Here is a 21,260-nt window from a genome sequence, read left to right on the forward strand (position 1 = left end):
GTAGGGCCTATTGCTAGGGTCAGGCAAGGATTAGGTTCCTGCTTGGCGATAGGTGCAGAACCTATATAGGGACTTTTAGGGTAGACAGGGTGACCTTAGATCTGCCTAGGGGTCTCCACTTCCCGTGTTTGGGTTCCCTTTTCCCTTTGTTGTGCACTTACTTATCCTTCACCTAGTGTGACAGTGCAGCTCTGGAATACAATACAGAATGTAACTCAGGATAAGTAATGTATGTACATAGTGACTGCACCAGCAGAATAGTGAGTGCAGCTCTGGAGTATTACACACGATAATGTATGTACACAGTGCTTTTGTGCTGGATGTACCCTGTCTGCCCCCCCCCCAGATACACTTTGTGAACTTAGATGGAGTCTCACTTATACATAGGAGCTGTGGGATTTTAGTTATTAAAAATGTTGCCTCCCTACTAAAAGGGCTGTAAATAATAATAACTTGCTGTTTTCCAAATAAGTTACTGCTGGCACAGATTGTCTGGTGTTGTAGTCAAACCCTGTTCACTTCAATGGTGTAGAGCTGCAATAACACACATCCTCTGAACAGGTATGGCGCTGCTATGCTTTCCCAGCAGAGGGCAGCAGCCAGTAGAATGATGACTTCAGCTCTGGTGGTGGGGAGTGGAGTATAAGAGGTGAAGTATCTGAGGAGATAATGTGTAACACAGAGGTGGATTCAATATGTAAGCCCAGGATCACACGATCATATAAGATGGCCAATTGCTATCTCATGTTTTAGCGAACAGCTCTCGGCCCAGTATTATATTATGGGGCAGCTCAGATCTGCGATTATTTTCTCATGCTGATTCGGTAGCAGACTGTGATTGGTAGCGAGACTAGTACAAGTCTATAAAAGCGTGTGAAACCTCTGACTGCACTCGGATGTCACCCCAGTGCAGTCCGATATACGCTGAGACAGGTCATGGAGGAGTATGAGAAATGACTTTCATCTCTGCTGCCATTCTCTCATGTGAAACGCTCTGATCCCACTCGCTCAGAGCTGTAGCCGAGTGTCATTAGTATACTGCATCCAATGCTGTACGCTCGTCTGATTCCAGCATGATGCAGATTGTAGCAGCACATCGGTGGCCCACACTCCCAGTAGTAGAGATGAGTCCTGACCGTGTGATTTGCTGGTGATTCTGATTTCACTTCTTAGGCATCTGTTCTGCATTTGATGCCTCAGGTATAAAGTTCTGTTTGTCCAGTGCCGACTGCAGTCGTGTATAGATCGGAGTGTCAGCGAGCGCTCTAGAATTTCATGGGGTGCTCTGTATTTTCAGTGATTTCAAGCTTTTATATATTTTTTCTTGTCAAACCTGAGATGTTGACTTAGAATCTGGTTAAGTTTAGTTCCTTGTGGATTTATTATGTATTATTTTCCCCTTCCCTGGCGGTGCTTCATTTCCAGGAACCGTCTGCAGGTGACACCCTGCTCCTGCGAGCAGACGCTTCCACTGCTTTTGAGACGTCTTCAAGATGTGCGGAATAATAACATCGAATATCCCTTTTTCCAAAGGAAAAGTGGAAAAGAAAAAGCCCTCTTGTTTGTGCAACTGAAATTTTATCTTCTGCGTCTGTCGCCCCTGATCCCGTGATGAGCACGGACGGTTAAAGGGAAAAAGCTGAAACCAAATGAATGGGGTTTATTTTTAGTCGCTTTCTATGCGGTTACACAAAATATTTACAGGAGGAATCACAACTTCACTTTCCACCACTACAATGTTCTGTGTGCAGAGCCAGCGTCAGCCTAAAATTTCAGACCCAGGATCCAGCTACAGTTATATGAACTTGGTCCGTGCACTAAATCTAAGATACCACATTGTTTTATTAATAAAAGGCATTTCCTTGGGAAAACCTCCAAGATTCGGCTAAACATAAATTCTTACATGATGGTTTGTTGATTGTTTTCTGCTTCTGGACAAGCTGGGTGACGATCCCTGTGGTCAAATTAAAGGGATTCTCTGCAATGAGAGGTCAGAGGCACTGACTACATTACGTGGACATGCTCCTACCAGGACGGCCATCGGGTATCGTGCACCTGTTCTATTAAATCAGAGTAGGACTCAAGCTGGAATCCCGGCAGGTACCCGTCCAAACAGTGAATAGAGTCTCGCCTGCTGCTGTGGACGTTCGAGGCACCTGGGAATCCCTTTAAACTGGCCTAGTCATACAAGAATGATAGCCACTAGATGTAAAACATGGCAATATCTTTCTGGGGGGGTGACTAAACCATGGGGTTAATACGAAGTAGTCTCTAGTTAGCACCAGGTGTTCCCTGTTCAGTCTATGCCGGTGGTCAGATGAGGTGACTGGTGATGCTACAAAACAGTCATGTGGCCCCAGGGGTTCCCTCTCCAGTCTCTGCCGGTGGTCATATGACGTGGCTGGATATGCTACAAAACAGTCGTGCATCTGTCCTCCAGGAGAGTACCTTGTGATGCCAACGCCGCTTCATTCTCTTTAAGGAAATCTGGAATATTTGTCAAGGTCTGCCCTGTGCCCCCGCTGCTCCTCTGCCCATACGAGCCGCCACTGCTGTTTTTAGTAGAAACGGTCTGTCCACGATAAACTTGTGCCTGATGCTCACAGACGCCAAACTTACTGAGAAGGATAAAGACGTCTCTTCGGAAAGTCTTTGTAAATATGGCATAGAGAAAAGGATTTGCGCAGGAGTTCAGTGGGTAGAACAAGACCAGAAGGATTTTCGAGTTGGAAACTGTGATGAGTGGCTTGTTCATAATGGCAGACAAGGCATAGAAGGATATGGGCGCCATACAAAGGAAATCTGTGAAGATCAGGACTGCCATGCGCTTGGCAATCTTCGTGTCTTTGTCTCCAGACTTGTAATGAGGGTTTCGGACAGTGATATAGATCTTGATGTAGCAGGCACAGATGATGATGAACGCCATGATGTTGAGCATCAAGACCAAGATGATGTAGGCTTGGGCGAGCATGGTCTCTGTGTCCATCGGTAAACAGATGCTGACCTTGATGTAACTGCTAATCCCAACCAATGGTAGGGCCGCCAGAAAGAAGCAAAAAGCCCACCCACCCAGCATAATGAAGGCGGCGTGTCTGAGGCGGATCTTACGATCCAAGCGCATGGCAAATGTGATGGCGTACCAGCGCTCCAGCGTTATCACAGTGAGAGTATACACCGAGAGCTCGCTGGCAAACACCGTGAAGAATCCAGCTGTGTTGCACCCCGGCCCGGTCTGCCAGTTAATAGCATAGTTATAGTACTCAGAGCGGGTGTGAAGGTCTTCAGAGGCAATGAGAAGCAGGTAAATGCCCATGCAGAAATCTGCAAATGCCAGGTTGCACATGAGGAAGCGTGGCACAGTGAGCTTGTAATGGCTGGTGATGAGAATCAGCAAGACGAATGCATTACCCAGGATGGCCAAGAGATTGACAAACCAGACCACAATCCTCAGGAAATCGTAGCCCATGATGTCTTCGCAAGGGTTGAACTCGTCTGGCGTGGGCGTACACACTAGCTTCTCGCCGCCATCACAAATATCATACACATCGTAGCTCTTGAAAACCGTAGTGTGCTGCTCCTGTGCGTTCTTGATTTCCTGCCCAAATCCAACCTCTTCATCCCCCTGATCCTCAAAGAAGACCGAGAAATGGCTGCTGCTGTGAAAAGTTGTAGACTTCATGTTCTCAGTCTCATCTGGATCTCCATCCATGTAGTCTTGGTAATACGGGCCGTTCCCTATAAAGGTTCTGATGGAGCGTTTCTGGTGGCTGCTCTGCAGGTAAGACTGGTTACATAAGAAGGACTCCAGGTCACTGCAGAGGGAACCAGACAGACAATCAGCGAATTGTAGAGCAAAAGTCAAGAGCACAAAAATAATTCAGCAACATGGCGACCATGCAATCAACAGAGGCATTGCAGCTCCCAGGCATATGTGTGTAATGTGAACTATGTAATTGTGAGATGTGCCCAGGCGGCAATCTGTGAGTGGCAAATCGCTCTGCGGCACAAATGACACAAGCTTTCCCTGACTATTCTGGCTTTGTCCATGGCTCCATTGTCATATGGCAAATGTGAACTGTTCACCATCAGACAGGCAAAGAACTAATGCAGAAAAGGGGCAGGCGGTCATTGCGGTTCTCCATGGGATGTTACTGACTGCTATTCGCTACCATTGCTTATATGAAAGGTCATGGGGCCATTCCCCTCGGGGTTTACGCTCTTACGCATATTACAGATGACTGGACCTGCTTTTTATTTAAGGATTCATTATCGTGTGTTTTAATTTTGCTATATTTTCAATTGAAGGAAAATTTATGAAGTGACGTTACCAACCAAAGACTTAAAGGAGTTGTACCATTTCATCTATATTTAAGCTCGATTATGAGTCCAGCACAGTCATCACTGCTGCAGTCTTTATTGTTTTGCTGCAGTGGTAAAGTCATGTTAACAGAGCCACAGCCAATCACTTAGCTCAATAGCTGTGCCAGTGTAGATGTTTGCGGCCGCTGAGCCCAGCGACTGGCTGCAGCGCTGTAGACATGACATCAACTTAATCAACAAAGACCACAGTAAAAATTCACCTGGTTATTAAGATGTGCACAATGTCATGAGTTCAGTGCATCCCCGTGCACCATAAAATCAGGTGGGGAGGGGGATGATCAATTCCCACGAAAGGCTCCTAAAAAAAGGGCTGCAGAACATCTCATTTTTTAGTGATAAAGTGTTCTGTACATAGAACATGACCAGGCTATTAATGTGGGTATCTCCACGCATTGATGTGGTCGGTTAAGATGGGACCAGGCTATTAATATGGGTGTCTACATGCACTGACGTGGCCGGTGAGGACAGGACCAGGCCATTGATATGGGTGTCTCCATACACTGACGTGGCCGGTGCAGACAGGCGCAGCCCAGAATGGGGACGTTACAAACCTCTTCTTTTTGGTCCAGTTGGTAAAGGCACAACAGTGACTGGGGTATGACAGGTCAGCAGTCGCCAGGTGCACAAAGGTATTTAGTGGGGGCAACTTCTTCAGGTACCAGGTACTCTGTGCCTGCAGATGCTTCAGATACTTCAAGCCTTTGGTGGGCAATGAAGAAACTGCCGTCCTGGAGATGTCCCTGGATGAACAGAGATATAAAACTGTGAAGTGACACAGACTGACCCCGCCTACTAGTCTAGCCACTCCCAATTACCCAGTTATGTGGGAACATTAAAGGGAACCTGTCTCCCCGTTTTTTCAGTATGAGATAAAAATACCGTTAAATAGGGCCTGAGCTGTGCTTTACAATAGGGTATTTTTTGTCCCCTGATTCCCAACCTATGCTGCCGAAATACCTTACAAAAGTCGCCGTTTTCGCCTGTCAATCGGGCTCGTCTGATCGAAAGGGCGTGGTCACAGCGCTGTTTCTCCCCCACATCTTGCTTATCTTCCTGTTGGTGGCGTAGTGCTTCTTGCATGCGCAAGTGCTGAATGCACTGCGCAGCTGTAGAAAAAGAGCGCGATCTGCGCTATTCAGCGGTTTATCGGTGGGCGTGGCCAGCTTCCTGAGGCCACGCATGCGCAGATGGAGTGTTCTGCTTCCCGGGGCTTCAGGAAAATGGCCGCGGGATGCCGCGCGTGCGCAGATGGAGATCACGACGGCCATTTTCCTGAAGCCGAGATGCGAACTCGGCTTTAGGAAAATGGCCGCCGCGCCGCGATCTCCATCTGCGCACGCGTGGCATCCCGCGGCCATTTTCCTGAAGCCCCGGGAAGCAGAGCACTCCATCTGCGCACGCGCGGCCTCAGGAAGATGGCTGCGCCCACCGATAAACCACTGAATAGCGCCGTTCGCGCTCTTTTTCTACAGCTGCGCAGTGCATTCGGCACTTGCGCATGCGAGAAGCACTACGCCACCAACGGGAAGATAAGCAAGATGTGGGGGAGAAACAGCGCTGTGACCACGCCCTTTCGACCAGACCAGCCTAATTGACAGGCGAAAACGGCGACTTTTGTAAGGTATTTCAGCAGCATAGGTGGGGAATCAGGGGACAAAAAATACCCTATTGTAAAGCACAGCTCAGGCCCTATTTAACGGTATTTTTATCTCATACTGAAAAAACGGGGTGACAGGTTCCTTTTAAGAGAATTGTTAGAGACCAGGATATATAGTGGGTACGGAAAGTATTCAGACCCCTCTTGGTTTCATTGCAGCCATTTGGTAAATTAATGAGAAAAGCAATGAACTTTTTTTATTGTACACTTTGCAAAAATGTCTACATTTGTTTTTTTTTGTCAAGTTATTAAAAAAGAAAAACTGAAATATCACATGGTCATAAGTATTCAGACTCTTTGCTCAGTATTGAGTAGAAGCACCCTTTTGAGCTAGTACAGCCATGAGTATTCTTGGGAATGATGCAACAAGTTTTTCACACCTTGATTTGGGGTTCCTCTGCCATTCTTCCTTGCAGATCATCTCCAGTTCCATCAGGTTGGATGGTGAACGTTGCTGGAAAGCAATTTTCAGGTCTCCAGAGATGCTCAATTGGGTTTAGATCAGGGCTCTGGCTGGGCCAGTCAAGAATGGTCACATAGTTGTGCTGAAGCCACTCCTGTGTTATGTTAGCTGTGTGCTTAGGGTCACTATCTTGTTGGAAGGTGAACCTTCAGCCAAGTCTGAGGTCCAGAGCACTCTGGAAGAGGTATTCATCCAGGATATCTCTGTACTTGGCTGCATTCATGTTTCCTTCAATGGCAAGCAGTCGCGTCCTTTCCCTGCAGCTGAAAAACACCCCATAGCATGATGCTGCTACCACCATGTTTCACTATTGGGATTGTATTGAGCAAGTGATGAGCAGTGCCTGGTTTTCTCCACACATACCGCTTAAAGTCATCACCAAAAAGGTTTATCTTCATCTCATCAAACCAGAGAATCTTATTTCTCAGTCTGGGAGTCCTTCATGTGTTTTATTAGCAAACTCTACGAGGGCTTTCATGTGTCTTGCACTGAGGACAGGCTTCCGTTGGGCCACTCTGCCATAAAGGCTTGACTGGTGGAGGCCTGCAGTGATAGGTGACTTTATGGAACTTTCTCCCATCTCCCTACTGCATCCCTGGAGCTTCGCCACAGTGATCTTGGGGTTCTTCTTTACCTCTCTCACCAAGGCTCTCCTCCCACGATTGCTCAGTTTGGCTGGACGGCCAGGTCTAGGAAGACTTCTGGTGGTCCCAATCTTCTTCCATTTAAGGATTATGGAGGCCACTGTGCTCTTAGGAGCCTTGATTACTGCAGAAATTCTTTTGTAACCTTGGCCAGATCTGTGCCTTGCCACAATTGTCTCAGCTCCTTGGCCAGTTCCTTTTGACCTCATGATTCTCATTTGGTCTGACATGCACTGTGCGCTGTGAGCTCTTCTATAAACAGGTGTGTGCCTTCCAAATCAAGTCTTATCAGTTTAATTAAACACAGCTGGACTCCAATGAAAGAGTTGAACCATCTCAAGAAGGATCACAAGGAAATGGACAGCATGTGACATAAATATGAGTGTCTGAGCAAAGGGTCTGAATACTTATGACCATGTGATACTTCAGTTTTTCTTTTTTAATATGCAAAAATGTAAACATTTCTGTTTTTTTCTTCAGTCAAGATGGGGTGCAGAGTGTACATTAATGAGAAAAAATTAACTTTTTTTTAATTTACCAAATGGCTGCAATGAAACAGAGTGAAAAATGTAAAGGGGTCTGAATACTTTCCGTACCCACTGTAATTTACAATTAGACCAATGTACGCATAAAATAACATTTTATTGAGTACATTTTAAAAACACGAGCGTGTGTGCGTGTTAGATATAGATATGTGTATGTATGTATGTTTGTGTGTATATATATATATATATATATATATATATATATATATATATATATGTGTATATATATATATATATATATATATATGTGTATATATATATATATATATATATATATATGTGTATATATACATATTCTCTACTATATAATTGTCTAAGGGTCACTTCCGTCTGTCTGTCTTTCTGTCTGTCTGTCTTTCTCTCTGTCACGGATATTCATTGGTCGCGGCCTCTGTCATGGAAATCCAAGACGCTGATTGGTCTCGCCAGCTGCCTGTCCAATCAGCGATGGCCACAGTCCGATTAGTCCCTCCCTACTCCCCTGCAGTCAGTGCCCGGCGCCCGCTCCATAGTCCCCGCAGTCAGCGCCCGCTCCATACTCCCTTCCAGTCACCGCTCACACAGGGTTAATGCCAGCGGTAACGGACCACGTTATGCCGCAGGTAACTCACTCCGTTACCGCCACTATTAACCCTGTGTGACCAACTTTTTACTATTGATGATGCATATGCAGCATCAATAGTAAAAAGATCTAATGTTACAAATAATACTAATAATTCAAAAAACAGTATTCTCACCCTCCAACGTGGCGCTGTCCTCGGCAGTGCAAGCGGCAGGTTCCGGTGCCAAGGATGCTATGCAAGAAGGACCTTCCATGACGTCACGGTCATGTGACCGGCGACATCATCACAGGTCCTGCGCTCATACCAACCCTGGGAGCGGAAGCTGCCGCGTGCACCGCACACAGGCGACAGGACTACAAGGGGCCCTAGGAAGGTGAGTATATGTTTATTTTTTAACCTGTTACATACGTGGCTGGGCAATATACTACGTGACTTTGCAGTATACTACGTGTCTGTGCTGTATACTACGTGGCTCTGTGCTGTATACTACGTCGCTGTGCAAAATACTACGTAACTGGGCAATATAGTACTACGTGACTGGGCAATATACTACGTGGCTGGCCAATATACTACGTGACGGGGCAGTATTCTACGTGACTGTGCGGTATACTACGTGGCTCTGTGCTGTATACTACGTGGCTGGGCAATATACTACGTGGGCTGTGCAATATATTACGTGGGGTGTGCAATATACTACGTGGACATGCATATTCTAGAATACCCGATGCGTTAGAATCGGGCCACCATCTAATATATATATATCTCAAAGGAAGCCAGACCGGATGACAATTTCAGACTGAGTGAAATAGGTAGACAAGACGACACAGTACACCATATATAAAAAAGGAAATATATCCGATAGATAATGGAACACTGGGTATGGGTGAGAAATACAGTTATTAATGATTATACATTAGTATTTAAACTTCTCACACATATCTAAAAATAGTAGGACATAGTAGTAAATAGTGATTACATAGCGTAATAGCTGCCAAGTGAGGTAGTTTAAATAGACAAAAATTCACGTGCCGTTAAAGTGCATAGTGCCGTATCAAATACCTATAAGGTTCACATACAAGTAGAGCAATTATTACCTAAGTAGGTGTCACTAGTCCAAGCGTCCACCACACCCGATGTATGTTTTTCAATTACGGCTTCATGCGAAACGTACGTCTGGTGTGGTGGACACTCGGACTAGTGGCACCTACTTACTACTACCTCTTACTATTTTTGGATATGCACATATGTATGTGTGTGTATGTATATGCGTGTGTATGTATGTATGTGTATATACTGTATATGTGTGTGTGTGTGTGTGTGTGTGTGTGTGTGTGTGTATATATATATATATATATATATATATATATATATATGTGCATGTGTATATATATATATATTTACCGTATTTTCCGGCATATAAGGCGACTTTTTAACCCCTGAAAGTCTTCTCAAAAGTCGGGGTTCGTCTTATACGCCGGGTACGGCATGTGCGGAGCTCTGAACTTGCCGCATATGGTGCAGGGACCACGACATTACAAAGGTCCTTCGCGGCGCGCAATGCATCCTTGGTAACGGAAGCCGCCACATGCATCGCGGAGAGCCGGGAGAACTCAGGGGGCCGTCGATTTTTTTTTTTTTCTTTAAACACGAATATGGATCCCAGGGCTTGAAGGAGAGTCTCCTCTATGTATGTGTGTGTGTGTATATATATGTATGTATATATATATATATATATATATATATATACACATATATGTGTGTGTGTTTATGTATTTATGTGTGTGTATGTATATATACGTGTGTGTACACACTCCTCAAAAAAATAAAGAGATCAAACTGTCCACTTAGGAAGCAACACTGTTTGACAATCAATTTCACATGCTGTTGTGCAAATGGAATAGACAACAGATGGAAATTATTGGCAATTATCAAGACACACTCAATAAAGGAGTGGTTCTGCAGGTGGGGACCACAGACCACATCTCAGTCCCAATGCTTTCTGGCTGATGTTTTGGTCACTTTTGAATGTTGGTTGTGATTTCACACTTGTGGTAGCATTAGACGGACTCTACAACACCCCCAAGTGGCTCAGGTAGAGCATCTCATCAAGGATGGCACACTAATGCGAACTGTGGCAAGAAGGTTTTCTGTATCTGTCAGCGTAGTGTCCAGAGGCTGGAGGCGCTACCAGGAGACAGGCCAGTACACCAAGAGACGTGGAGGGGGCCGTAAGAGGGCAACAACCCAGCAGCAGGACCGCTACCTCCACCTTTGTGCAAGGAGGAACAGGAGTACTGCCAGAGCCTTGCAAAATGACCTCCAGCAGGCCACAAATGTGCATGTGTTCCCTTTATTTTTTTTGGAGGTGTGTGTGTGTGTATATCTAATATATAAAGCTGAATGTGTGTGTGTATGTGTGTATGTCCGGGATTGGCATCTGCACCGTCGCAGCTACAGCCACAAAATTTTGCACAGTCACATGTCTGGACCCCGAGAGCGTCATAGGCTATGTTGTGAGGCGAAATTTTAGCTGCGCGCGTTCCAATTCACCAAACAATTTTACCCTTATGTACATAATGGGGAAAAAGTGAAAGGAAAAGTGTTGGAGGCAAATTGACAGCTGCCAGATGTGAACAAGGGGGACTTAAAGAATGAGAGCGATGGCGCCAAAGAGTATATACCGTACAGTTGCTAAGGTGGGGCCCCGACATGGGATACTCACAACACATGCAAAAGTTGCCTCACACAAAACTTGCACATACTCAAAACGCACCACACATAAAACTCGCCACGCGCAAAACTCGCCATGCGCAAAACTTGCTGCACACAACTTGCTACACTAACCTGTCACATGCAACTCGACACACAAAAAGTTGCTACACGCATGTCGCCACATGCAACTCAACACACACAACTTGACACATGAAACTCGCCCTAAAACACACACAAGTCTGGTATTATCCTTCAAAAATAAAAATCTGATTAATAAGCAGACAAACTACAAGAGCAACAAATGTACCATACAGGAAATACGGCAGCTGTCAGTCACATGACCTGTCTATTATGTGTATGTGTGAGCTAATATATACTGCCAGGGGGGAAGGCTTCCTGTTGGCTGGGGATTTATCCAGCTGCCAATTTAGCTTACAAATACTGAGGTAAAAATACTGACCGAATAATGTGTGATCGCGGTCTAATACAGGAGGAGATGGCATACAGATATATACTATATACAGGGGAGATGACACATATATATACTATATACAGGTGGAGATGACACAGGTATATACTATACACAGGAGCAGATGACACAGGTATATACTATATACAGGAGAGATGACACACAGGTATATACTACAGTTAGGGCCAGAAATATTTGGACAGTGACACAATTTTCGCGAGTTGGGCTCTGCATGCCACCACATTGGATTTGAAATGAAACCTCTACAACAGAATTCAAGTGCAGATTGTAACATTTAATTTGAAGGGTTGAACAAAAATATCTGATAGAAAATGTAGGAATTGTACACATTTCTTTACAAACACTCCACATTTTAGGAGGTCAAAAGTAATTGGACAAATAAACATAACCCAAACAAAATATTTTTATTTTCAATATTTTGTTGCAAATCTTTTGGAGGCAATCACTGCCTTAAGTCTGGAACCCATGGACATCACCAAACGCTGGGTTTCCTCCTTCTTAATGCTTTGCCAGGCCTTTACAGCCGCAGCCTTCAGGTCTTGCTTGTTTGTGGGTCTCTCCGTCTTAAGTCTGGATTTGAGCAAGTGAAATGCATGGTCAATTGGGTTTAGATCTGGAGATTGACTTGGCCATTGCAGAATGTTCCACTTTTTGGCACTCATGAACTCCTGGGTAGCTTTGGCTGTATGCTTGGGGTCATTGTCCATCTGTACTATGAAGCGCCGTCCAATCAACTTTGCAGCATTTGGCTGAATCTGGGCTGAAAGTATATCCCGGTACACTTCAGAATTCATCCGGCTACTCTTGTCTGCTCTTATGTCATCAATAAACACAAGTGACCCAGTGCCATTGAAAGCCATGCATGCCCATGCCATCACGTTGCCTCCACCATGTTTTACAGAGGATGTGGTGTGCCTTGGATCATGTGCCGTTCCCTTTCTTCTCCAAACTTTTTTCTTCCCATCATTCTGGTACAGGTTGATCTTTGTCTCATCTGTCCATAGAATACTTTTCCAGAACTGAGCTGGCTTCTTGAGGTGTTTTTCTGCAAATTTAACTCTGGCCTGTCTATTTTTGGTATTGATGAATGGTTTGCATCTAGATGTGAACCCTTTGTATTTACTGTCATGGAGTTTTCTCTTTACTGTTGACTTAGAGACAGATACACCTACTTCACTGAGAGTGTTCTGGACTTCAGTTGATGTTGTGAACGGGTTCTTCTTCACCAAATTAAGTATGCGGCGATCATCCACCACTGTTGTCATCCGTGGACGCCCAGGCCTTTTTGAGTTCCCAAGCTCACCAGTCAATTCCTTTTTTCTCAGAATGTACCCAACTGTTGATTTTGCTACTCCAAGCATGTCTGCTATCTCTCTGATGGATTTTTTCTTTTTTTTCAGCCTCAGGATGTTCTGCTTCACCTCAATTGAGAGTTCCTTTGACCGCATGTTGTCTGCTCACAGCAACAGCTTCCAAATGCAAACCACACACCTGGAATCCACCCCTGACCTTTTAACTACTTCATTGATTACAGGTTAACGAGGGAGACGCCTTCAGAGTTAATTGCAGCCCTTAGAGTCCATTGTCCAATTACTTTTGGTCCCTTGAAAAAGGGGACGCTATGCATTACAGAGCTATGATTCCTAAACCCTTTCTCCGAATTGGATGTGGAAACTATCATATTGCAGCTGGGAGTGTGCACTTTCAGCCCATATTACATATATAATTTTATTTCTGAACATGTTTTTGTAAACAGCTAAAATAACAAAACTTGTGTCACTGTCCAAATATTTCTGGCCCTAACTGTATATACAGGAGGAGATGACATACAGGTAAATACTATATACAGGAGAGATGACACAGGTATATACTATATACAGGAGAAGATGACATGTATATACTATATACAGGAGGAGATGACACACAGATATATACTATATACAGGAGCAGATGACACACAGGTATATACTATATACAGGAGGAGATGACACACAGGTATATACTATATACAGGAGGAGATGACACACAGGTACATACTATATACAGGAGGAGATGACACAGGTATATACTATATACAGGAGCAGATGACACACAGGTATATACTATATACAGGAGAAGATGACACACGTATATACTATATACAAGAGGAGATGACATACAGGTATATACTATATAAAAGAGGAGATTACACATAGGTATATAGAGGAGGAGATGACATACAGCAGGTATATACTATATACAGGGGAGATGACATACAGGTATATACTATATACAGGAGATGACATACAGGTATATACTACCGGTATATATAGGAGATGACATACAGGTATATAGTATATACAGAAGAGATGACATGCAGGTATATACTATATGCAGGAGGAGATGACACATAGGAATATACAATATACAGGAGGAGATGACATACAGCAGGTATATACTATTTACAGGGGAGATGACATACAGGTATATACTATATACAGGAGATGACATACAGATGTATACTATATATAAGGGAGATGACACACATGTATATACTGAGGGGAAAATGAGAGGTGAGGTGAAAATGAGGGGTGTGAGGTGAAAATGAAAAGGTGTGAGTGCAAAATGAGAGGAGTGAGGGAAAATAGTGGAGTGATCGGAAAATGACAGATGTGAGGTCGAAATGACAAGTGTTAGGGGGGAATGAGAGGAGTGAGGGGGAAAATAAGAGGAGGGGGAAAATGAGAGGTGCAAGGGAGAAAATGAGAGATGTGAGGGGAAAAATTAGAGGCGTGACGGGAAAATAAGAGAAGTGAGGTGCTATAACTAACCACAGATATTTACTATGCCAAGGCAACACCGGGCTCTTCAGCTAGTGTGTATACAGTATATATATATATATATATATATATATATATATATATATATATATATATATATATCAATTCATACTCATGTTTTTATATTGTACTCAATAAAGTGTTATTTTGTGTACTTTGGTCCAATTGTGAAGTATATTTTCTCTTGGTGACCTTTATATTATACTTTGAGACCTTAAATTATAGGACTCTTTTAGGCTGCCGTCACACTAGCAGTATTTGGTCAGTATTTTACATCAGTATTTGTAAGCCAAAACCAGGAGTGGGTGATAATACAGAAGTGCTGCATATGTTTCTATTATACTTTTCCTCTAATTGTTCCACTCCTGGTTTTGGCTTACAAATACTGATGTAAAATACTGACCAAATACTGCTAGTGTGACGGCAGCCACCAGGATATGTGGCTGCATTGTGCCTGGTCTCCGCAGTATGGTGGTCCCCCAGATGGTGGTCGAACCTTAGCAAGGTGCATTCTGGGAGTGACCCCAGCAATCTGATCATGGCCAGGGAACCTTTATTGTATTCTGATTGTGTGGCTGGGTATCGACTTCACCAATTCCAATACTGTTCACTGAAACACTTAGGAAAACCTCACTCACAAGGTTGTGGGTCCTGAGACGACCCCCATAAAGACTTCCCTGTGGAGCCCACCCAGACGTTCATTGTTGTGCAGGTCCCTAGAAGAGAGGAGAGAAGGGTTCAGATGCTGGAGCTGCTTGTGGTTTAGGCACAGTCTTCCACAGGAGGAGTGTTACTGGGTGTTACCAGCTGGCTCTCGCTTCACACAACTTGTTGAAACACATGCAGAGGTTTTCCAACATTTTGTGCCTGTGACAGAGCCCACAGCCGAGACTTGTGACACAGGCCTCGGACAAGAACCTGCACATAATCCCGCCATCTCTTGCCAATGAGTGTAACAGTGTGGATGGCTAATCTCCAGAGCCCAGCACAAAAGGGGTTACCTGGCTCAGCAGCAGCGGAGAATTGCTTAGCGTGGGAAGAAGGAAACTTACAAAACCCCAGCAGCCTGGCAAGTGGATCTCACAATCCTTTCCCTGCGTTTTAATGAGCCACCTACACCCTGTCCTTCCCTGAGATCTGCAGTCTGTAAAATGTCTAATGTTCTTAGGCTGAACAAATAAAAACGCCAGAGCCGAGGTTCTGTTATTACCCTCCACCCTTATATTGTGGGCGCCAGAGTGACCATAGAGTGAGAGCCATTACTGTGAATGGATGGGAAAACGAGGGGTTAACAAGTTCATCATGGGAGACACATCAGCACGATGACCCACAACACCATAAACTGCGCATATTCCCGTCCTGGAGTCACAGCGATCGCTCCATGGTTATGGCGGCTCATGGATGCTCGCCACCACTTAGACTCTAGATTTCTTCCAGCTCTGATATAAAATTTACCCATTGATCCCACAAGTGATTCATAGTTCTCTATGGGAATCCATTGCCCCCAACCAGTAAGTAGTGCAGGCGAAAAATACCTATATCCATCATGGTCAAGAAACGTATAAATGCAAGGCATGGGGATCAACCATAGAATTTTCTCTGTACTGATTAATCTATAGGAAGGAAGATAACCTTTGATGGATCAGTCAACCCGGTCTGCGGGTGGTCAGACAGATCAGAACTTTAAGGGTATGTGCACATGTTGATGATTTGGCCCTGCAGATCCGCAGCAGTTTTCCATGCGGTGTATAGTACCATGTAAACTTATGGAAAACAAAAACCGTTGTGCGCATGCTGCGGAAAAAAGTGCGGATTTGCAGTGCTTTTTTCCGCAGCATGTCAATTCTTTGTGTGGAACTGCAGCGTTTCTGCACCCATTTACTTCCATTGTGTCAGGCCAATCCGCAGCAAAATAAGATCTGCAGTTTTGTTGCGGATGTGGGTGCGAGAAGCGCTGTGGCCCGAGAGGAGGGAAGTGAGTGGCGGAGTGGGGTCTGCGTGTCTGTGCAGGGTCGGCGGGGATGTTTGCGGGGGTCTGCCGGGGCTGTATCAGTGTGTGTGTGTGTGTGGGCATCGTCCGATGGGACTACAAGTTCCATCCGGCTATGCCTGCTACTGTGACAGTGATTGACACATTAGCTAATGATAGGACTGTAGTAGTCCCATCATCCGGCTAATGTGTTGAATGTAAAAAAAAAAAAAAACATAACATACAGTACAGACCAAAAGTTTGGACACACCTTCTCATTTAAAGATTTTTTGGTATTTTCATGACTATGACGATTGTAAATTCACACTGAAGGCATCAAAACTATGAATTAGCACATGTGGAATTATATACTTAACAAACAAGTGTGAAACAACAGAAAATATGTCTTATATTCTAGGTTCTTCAAGGTAGCCACCTTTTGCTTTGATGACTGCTCTGCACACTCTTGCCATTCTCCTGATGAGCTTCAAGAGATAGTCACTGGGAATGGTCTTCCAACAATCTTGAAAGAGTTCCCAGAGATGCTTAGCACTTGTTGGCCCTTTTGCCTTCACTCTGCGGTCCAGCTCACACCAAACCATCTCGATTGGGTTCAGGTCTGGTGACTGTGGAGGCCAGGTCATCTGGCGTAGCACCCCATCACTTTCCTTCTTGGTCAAATAGCCCTTACACAGCCTGGAGGTGTGTTTGGGGTCATTGTCCTGTTGAAAAATAAATGATGGTCCAACTAAACGCAAACCGGATGGAATAGTATGCCGCTGCAAGATGCTGTGGTAGCCATGCTGGTTCAGTATGCCTTCAATTTTGAATAAATCCCCAACAGTGTCACCAGCAAAGCACCCCCACACCATCACACCTCCTCCTCCATGCTTCACGGTGGGAACCAGGCATGTAGAGTCCATCCGTTCACCTTTTCTGTGTCGCACAAAGACACGGTGGTTGGAACCAAAGGTCTCAAATTTGGACTCGTCAGACCAAAGCACAGATTTCCACTGGTCTAATGTCCATTCCTTGTGTTCTTGAGCCCAAACAAGTCTCTTCAGCTTGTGCCTGTCCTTAGCAGTGGTTTCCTAGCAGCTATTTTACCATGAAGGCCTGCTGCACAAAGTCTCCTCTTAACAGTTGTTGTAGAGATGTGTCTGCTGCTAGAACTCTGTGTGACATTGACCTGGTCTCTAATCTGTGCTGCTGTTAACCTGCGATTTCTGAGGCTGGTGACTCGGATAAACTTATCCTCAGAAGCAGAGGTGACTCTTGGTCTTCCTTTCCTGGGGTTGTCCTCATGTGAGCCAGTTTCTTTGTAGCGCTTGATGGTTTTTGCAACTGCACTTGGGGACACTTTAAAAGTTTGCCCAATTTTTCGGACTTACTGACCTTCATTTCTTAAAGTAATGATGGCCACTCGTTTTTCTTTACTTAGCTGCTTTTTTTCTTGCCATAATACAAATTCTAATAGTCTATTCAGTAGGACTATCAACTGTGTATCCACCAGACTTCTGCTCAAGACAACTGATGGTCCCAACCCCATTTATAAGGCAAGAAATCCCACTTATTAAACCTGACAGGGCACACCTGTGAAGTGAAAACAATTTCCGGTGACTACCTCTTGACGCTCATCAAGAGAATGCCAAGAGTGTGCAAAGCAGTCATCAAAGCAAAAAGGTGGCTACTTTGAAGAACTTAGTAAATAATTCCACATTTGTTAATTCATAGTTTTGATGCCTTCAGTGTGAATTTACAATTTTCATAGTCATGAAAATACAGAAAAATCTTTAAATAAGGTGTGTCCAAACTTTTGGTCTGTACTGTATATAGTTCATACTCACCATCTACATCTAATCCTGAAGCCCTCGGTCACCTGAAAAAAAATTAACATAATAAACCAACAAAACACTCCCTGTGTCCGTTGTAACCCAATTAATACGACTGTCCCATGACGATCTCCCGTGGAGAGCTGTCACATCAGCTGATGCGACCGCTCTCCAGGGGCTCCGGGATACAATGATAGAAGGTATCCTTCAGCACTGTATCCATCCGCCGCTGTGAGTACAGCATAGTTCATACTCTCACGTGTGGCACAGCTGCGTGGGAAAATTCCCACGCAGCATTTCCATAAAGCGAGACAATGATCTAAAGTGATGCACTGCAGGTACCATTGTCTCCTGTCAGTGTGTCACTGCAGGTATATAGAACTGTCACATCTCCTGATGTGACAGCTCTATAGGGGTGATTGTCATTGGACACTCGTTATTAATTTATTAGGGAGTATACGGTTGGTTTATTTATTTATTTTTTTGCAGGCGATCGAGGGCATCGCAGGAATTAGGCATGGTTGTAAGTATGGTGAAATTAAGAATATTAAAATACTTTTTTCTGGCTGTGTCTTTTTTTTTTTTTTAAACTCTTTCACTACTATAGAATTAGTAATGGATAGGTGTCTTATTGACGCCTCTCTATTACTAACCGAGCTTAATGTCACCTTACAATACAATGGTGACATTAACCCCTTATTACCCTATATGCCACCGCTACAGGGCAGTGGGAAGAGAGAGGCTAAGTGCCGGAATTGGCGCATCGTACAGATGCGCTCTTTCTGAGGTTGCTGGGAGCTGGTATTTGTAGCCAGGAGGGGCAAAATCCATGGCCCCTTCCTAGGCTATGAATATCAGCCCACAGCTGTCTGCGTAGCCTTTTTGGCTATAAAATATAGGGGGACCCCCTATTTTAATAGCCAGTAAAGGCTAGGCAGACAGCTGCGGGCTGATATTTATAGCCTGGGAAGGGGCCATGGGTATTACCCCCTTCCCAGTCTACAAGTATTGGCCCCCGGCTTTCCCCCTCTGGTGCAGAAAATTGCGCGGGAGCCCATGCCATTTTTCCCCCCTTTTTTTTTCAAAATTAAACATATTGTTCATTAATAAACATTGGCCTTGCTATTATATAACTATAGATATATCTATCTATAGATAGATATATAGATCTGTATCTATCTATAGATATATTTATAGATAGATATATTTATAGATAGATCGATAGATATATCGATAGATATATCCATATATCTATCTAACTATCCATATATCTATCCATAGATATATCTATTAATGATGAGCGAGTATACTCGTTGCTTGGGTTTTCCCGAGCACGCTCGGGTGATCTCCGAGAATTTGTTAGTGTTCGGAGACTAAGTTTCCATTGCCCAGGCTGAATGATTTACAGCTATTAGCCAGCTTAATTACATGTGGGGATTCCCTAGCAACCAGGCAACCCCCACATGTACTCAGCCTGGCTAATAGCTGTAAATCATCCAGCTGCGGCATTGAAAACTTAATCTCTGAACACTAACAAATACTCAGAGACCACCCGAGCATGCTCGGGAAAAGGCAAGCAAAGAATATACTCGCTCATTACTAATATCTATCCATAGACAAATGAATAGATATATCTATGCATCTATAGATCTATCTCATTCCTTCTATCTATCTCTCATTCCTTCTATCTATCTATAGATCTACCTATCTATCTCATTCCTTCTATCTATCTATCTATCTATCCATCTATCTATCTATCCCATATCTACAGTGGGGCAAAAAAGTATTTAGTCAGTCAGCAATAGTGCAAGTTCCACCACTTAAAAAGATGAGAGGCGTCTGTAATTTACATCATAGGTAGACCTCAACTATGGGAGACAAACTGAGAAAAAAAAATCCAGAAAATCACATTGTCTGTTTTTTTAACATTTTATTTGCATATTATGGTGGAAAATAAGTATTTGGTCAGAAACAAACAATCAAGATTTCTGGCTCTCACAGACCTGTAACTTCTTCTTTAAGAGTCTCCTCTTTCCTGCACTCATTACCTGTAGTAATGGCACCTGTTTAAACTTGTTATCAGTATAAAAAGACACCTGTGCACACCCTCAAACAGTCTGACTCCAAACTCCACTATGGTGAAGACCAAAGAGCTGTCAAAGGACACCAGAAACAAAATTGTAGCCCTGCACCAGGCTGGCAAGACTGAATCTGCAATAGCCAACCAGCTTGGAGTGAAGAAATCAACAGTGGGAGCAATAATTAGAAAATGGAAGACATACAAGACCACTGATAATCTCCCTCGATCTGGGGCTCCACGCAAAATCCCACCCCGTGGGGTCAGAATGATCACAAGAACGGTGAGCAAAAATCCCAGAACCACGCGGGGGGACCTAATGAATGAACTGCAGAGAGCTGGGACCAATGTAACAAGGCCTACCATAAGTAACACACTACGCCACCATGGACTCAGATCCTGCAGTGCCAGACGTGTCCCACTGCTTAAGCCAGTACATGTCCGGGCCCGTCTGAAGTTTGCTAGAGAGCATTTGGATGATCCAGAGGAGTTTTGGGAGAATGTCCTATGGTCTGATGAAACCAAACTGGAACTGTTTGGTAGAAACACAACTTGTCGTGTTTGGAGGAAAAAGAATACTGAGTTGCATCCATCAAACACCATACCTACTGTAAAGCATGGTGGTGGAAACATCATGCTTTGGGGCTGTTTCTCTGCCAAGGGGCCAGGACGACTGATCCGGGTACATGAAAGAATGAATGGGGCCATGTATCGTGAGATTTTGAGTGCAAACCTCCTTCCATCAGCAAGGGCATTGAAGATGAAACGTGGCTGGGTCTTTCAACATGACAATGATCCAAAGCACACCACCAGGGCAACGAAGGAGTGGCTTCGTAAGAAGCATTTCAAGGTCCTGGAGTGGCCTAGCCAGTCTCCAGATCTCAACCCTATAGAAAACCTTTGGAGGGAGTTGAAAGTCCGTGTTGCCAAGTGAAAAGCCAAAAACATCACTGCTCTAGAGGAGATCTGCATGGAGGAATGGGCCAACATACCAACAAGAGTGTGTGGCAACCTTGTGAAGACTTACAGAAAACGTTTGACCTCTGTCATTGCCAACAAAGGATATATTACAAAGTATTGAGATGAAATTTTGTTTCTGACCAAATACT

At 44.2% G+C, this 21,260-nt stretch overlaps 1 protein-coding gene across 1 annotated transcript in view; it reads right to left on the bottom strand.

Annotated features, from left to right (window-relative positions):
- Positions 1–1,645: 1,645 nt before the first annotated feature.
- The window catches only part of TSHR (thyroid stimulating hormone receptor), a 194,606-nt gene continuing 174,991 nt past the window's right edge, over positions 1,646–21,260 (bottom strand). The window contains 5 exon segments of the mRNA XM_069735746.1: positions 1,646–2,728; positions 2,730–2,806; positions 2,809–3,812; positions 4,932–5,120; positions 14,912–14,989. Coding sequence (XP_069591847.1) covers positions 2,411–2,728; positions 2,730–2,806; positions 2,809–3,812; positions 4,932–5,120; positions 14,912–14,989 — 1,666 coding nt within the window. The 3' untranslated portion in view covers positions 1,646–2,410.

The sequence above is a fragment of the Ranitomeya imitator genome, chromosome 1 (assembly GCF_032444005.1).
Source record: "Ranitomeya imitator isolate aRanImi1 chromosome 1, aRanImi1.pri, whole genome shotgun sequence".
In the NCBI taxonomy this organism is placed as follows: domain Eukaryota; kingdom Metazoa; phylum Chordata; class Amphibia; order Anura; family Dendrobatidae; genus Ranitomeya; species Ranitomeya imitator.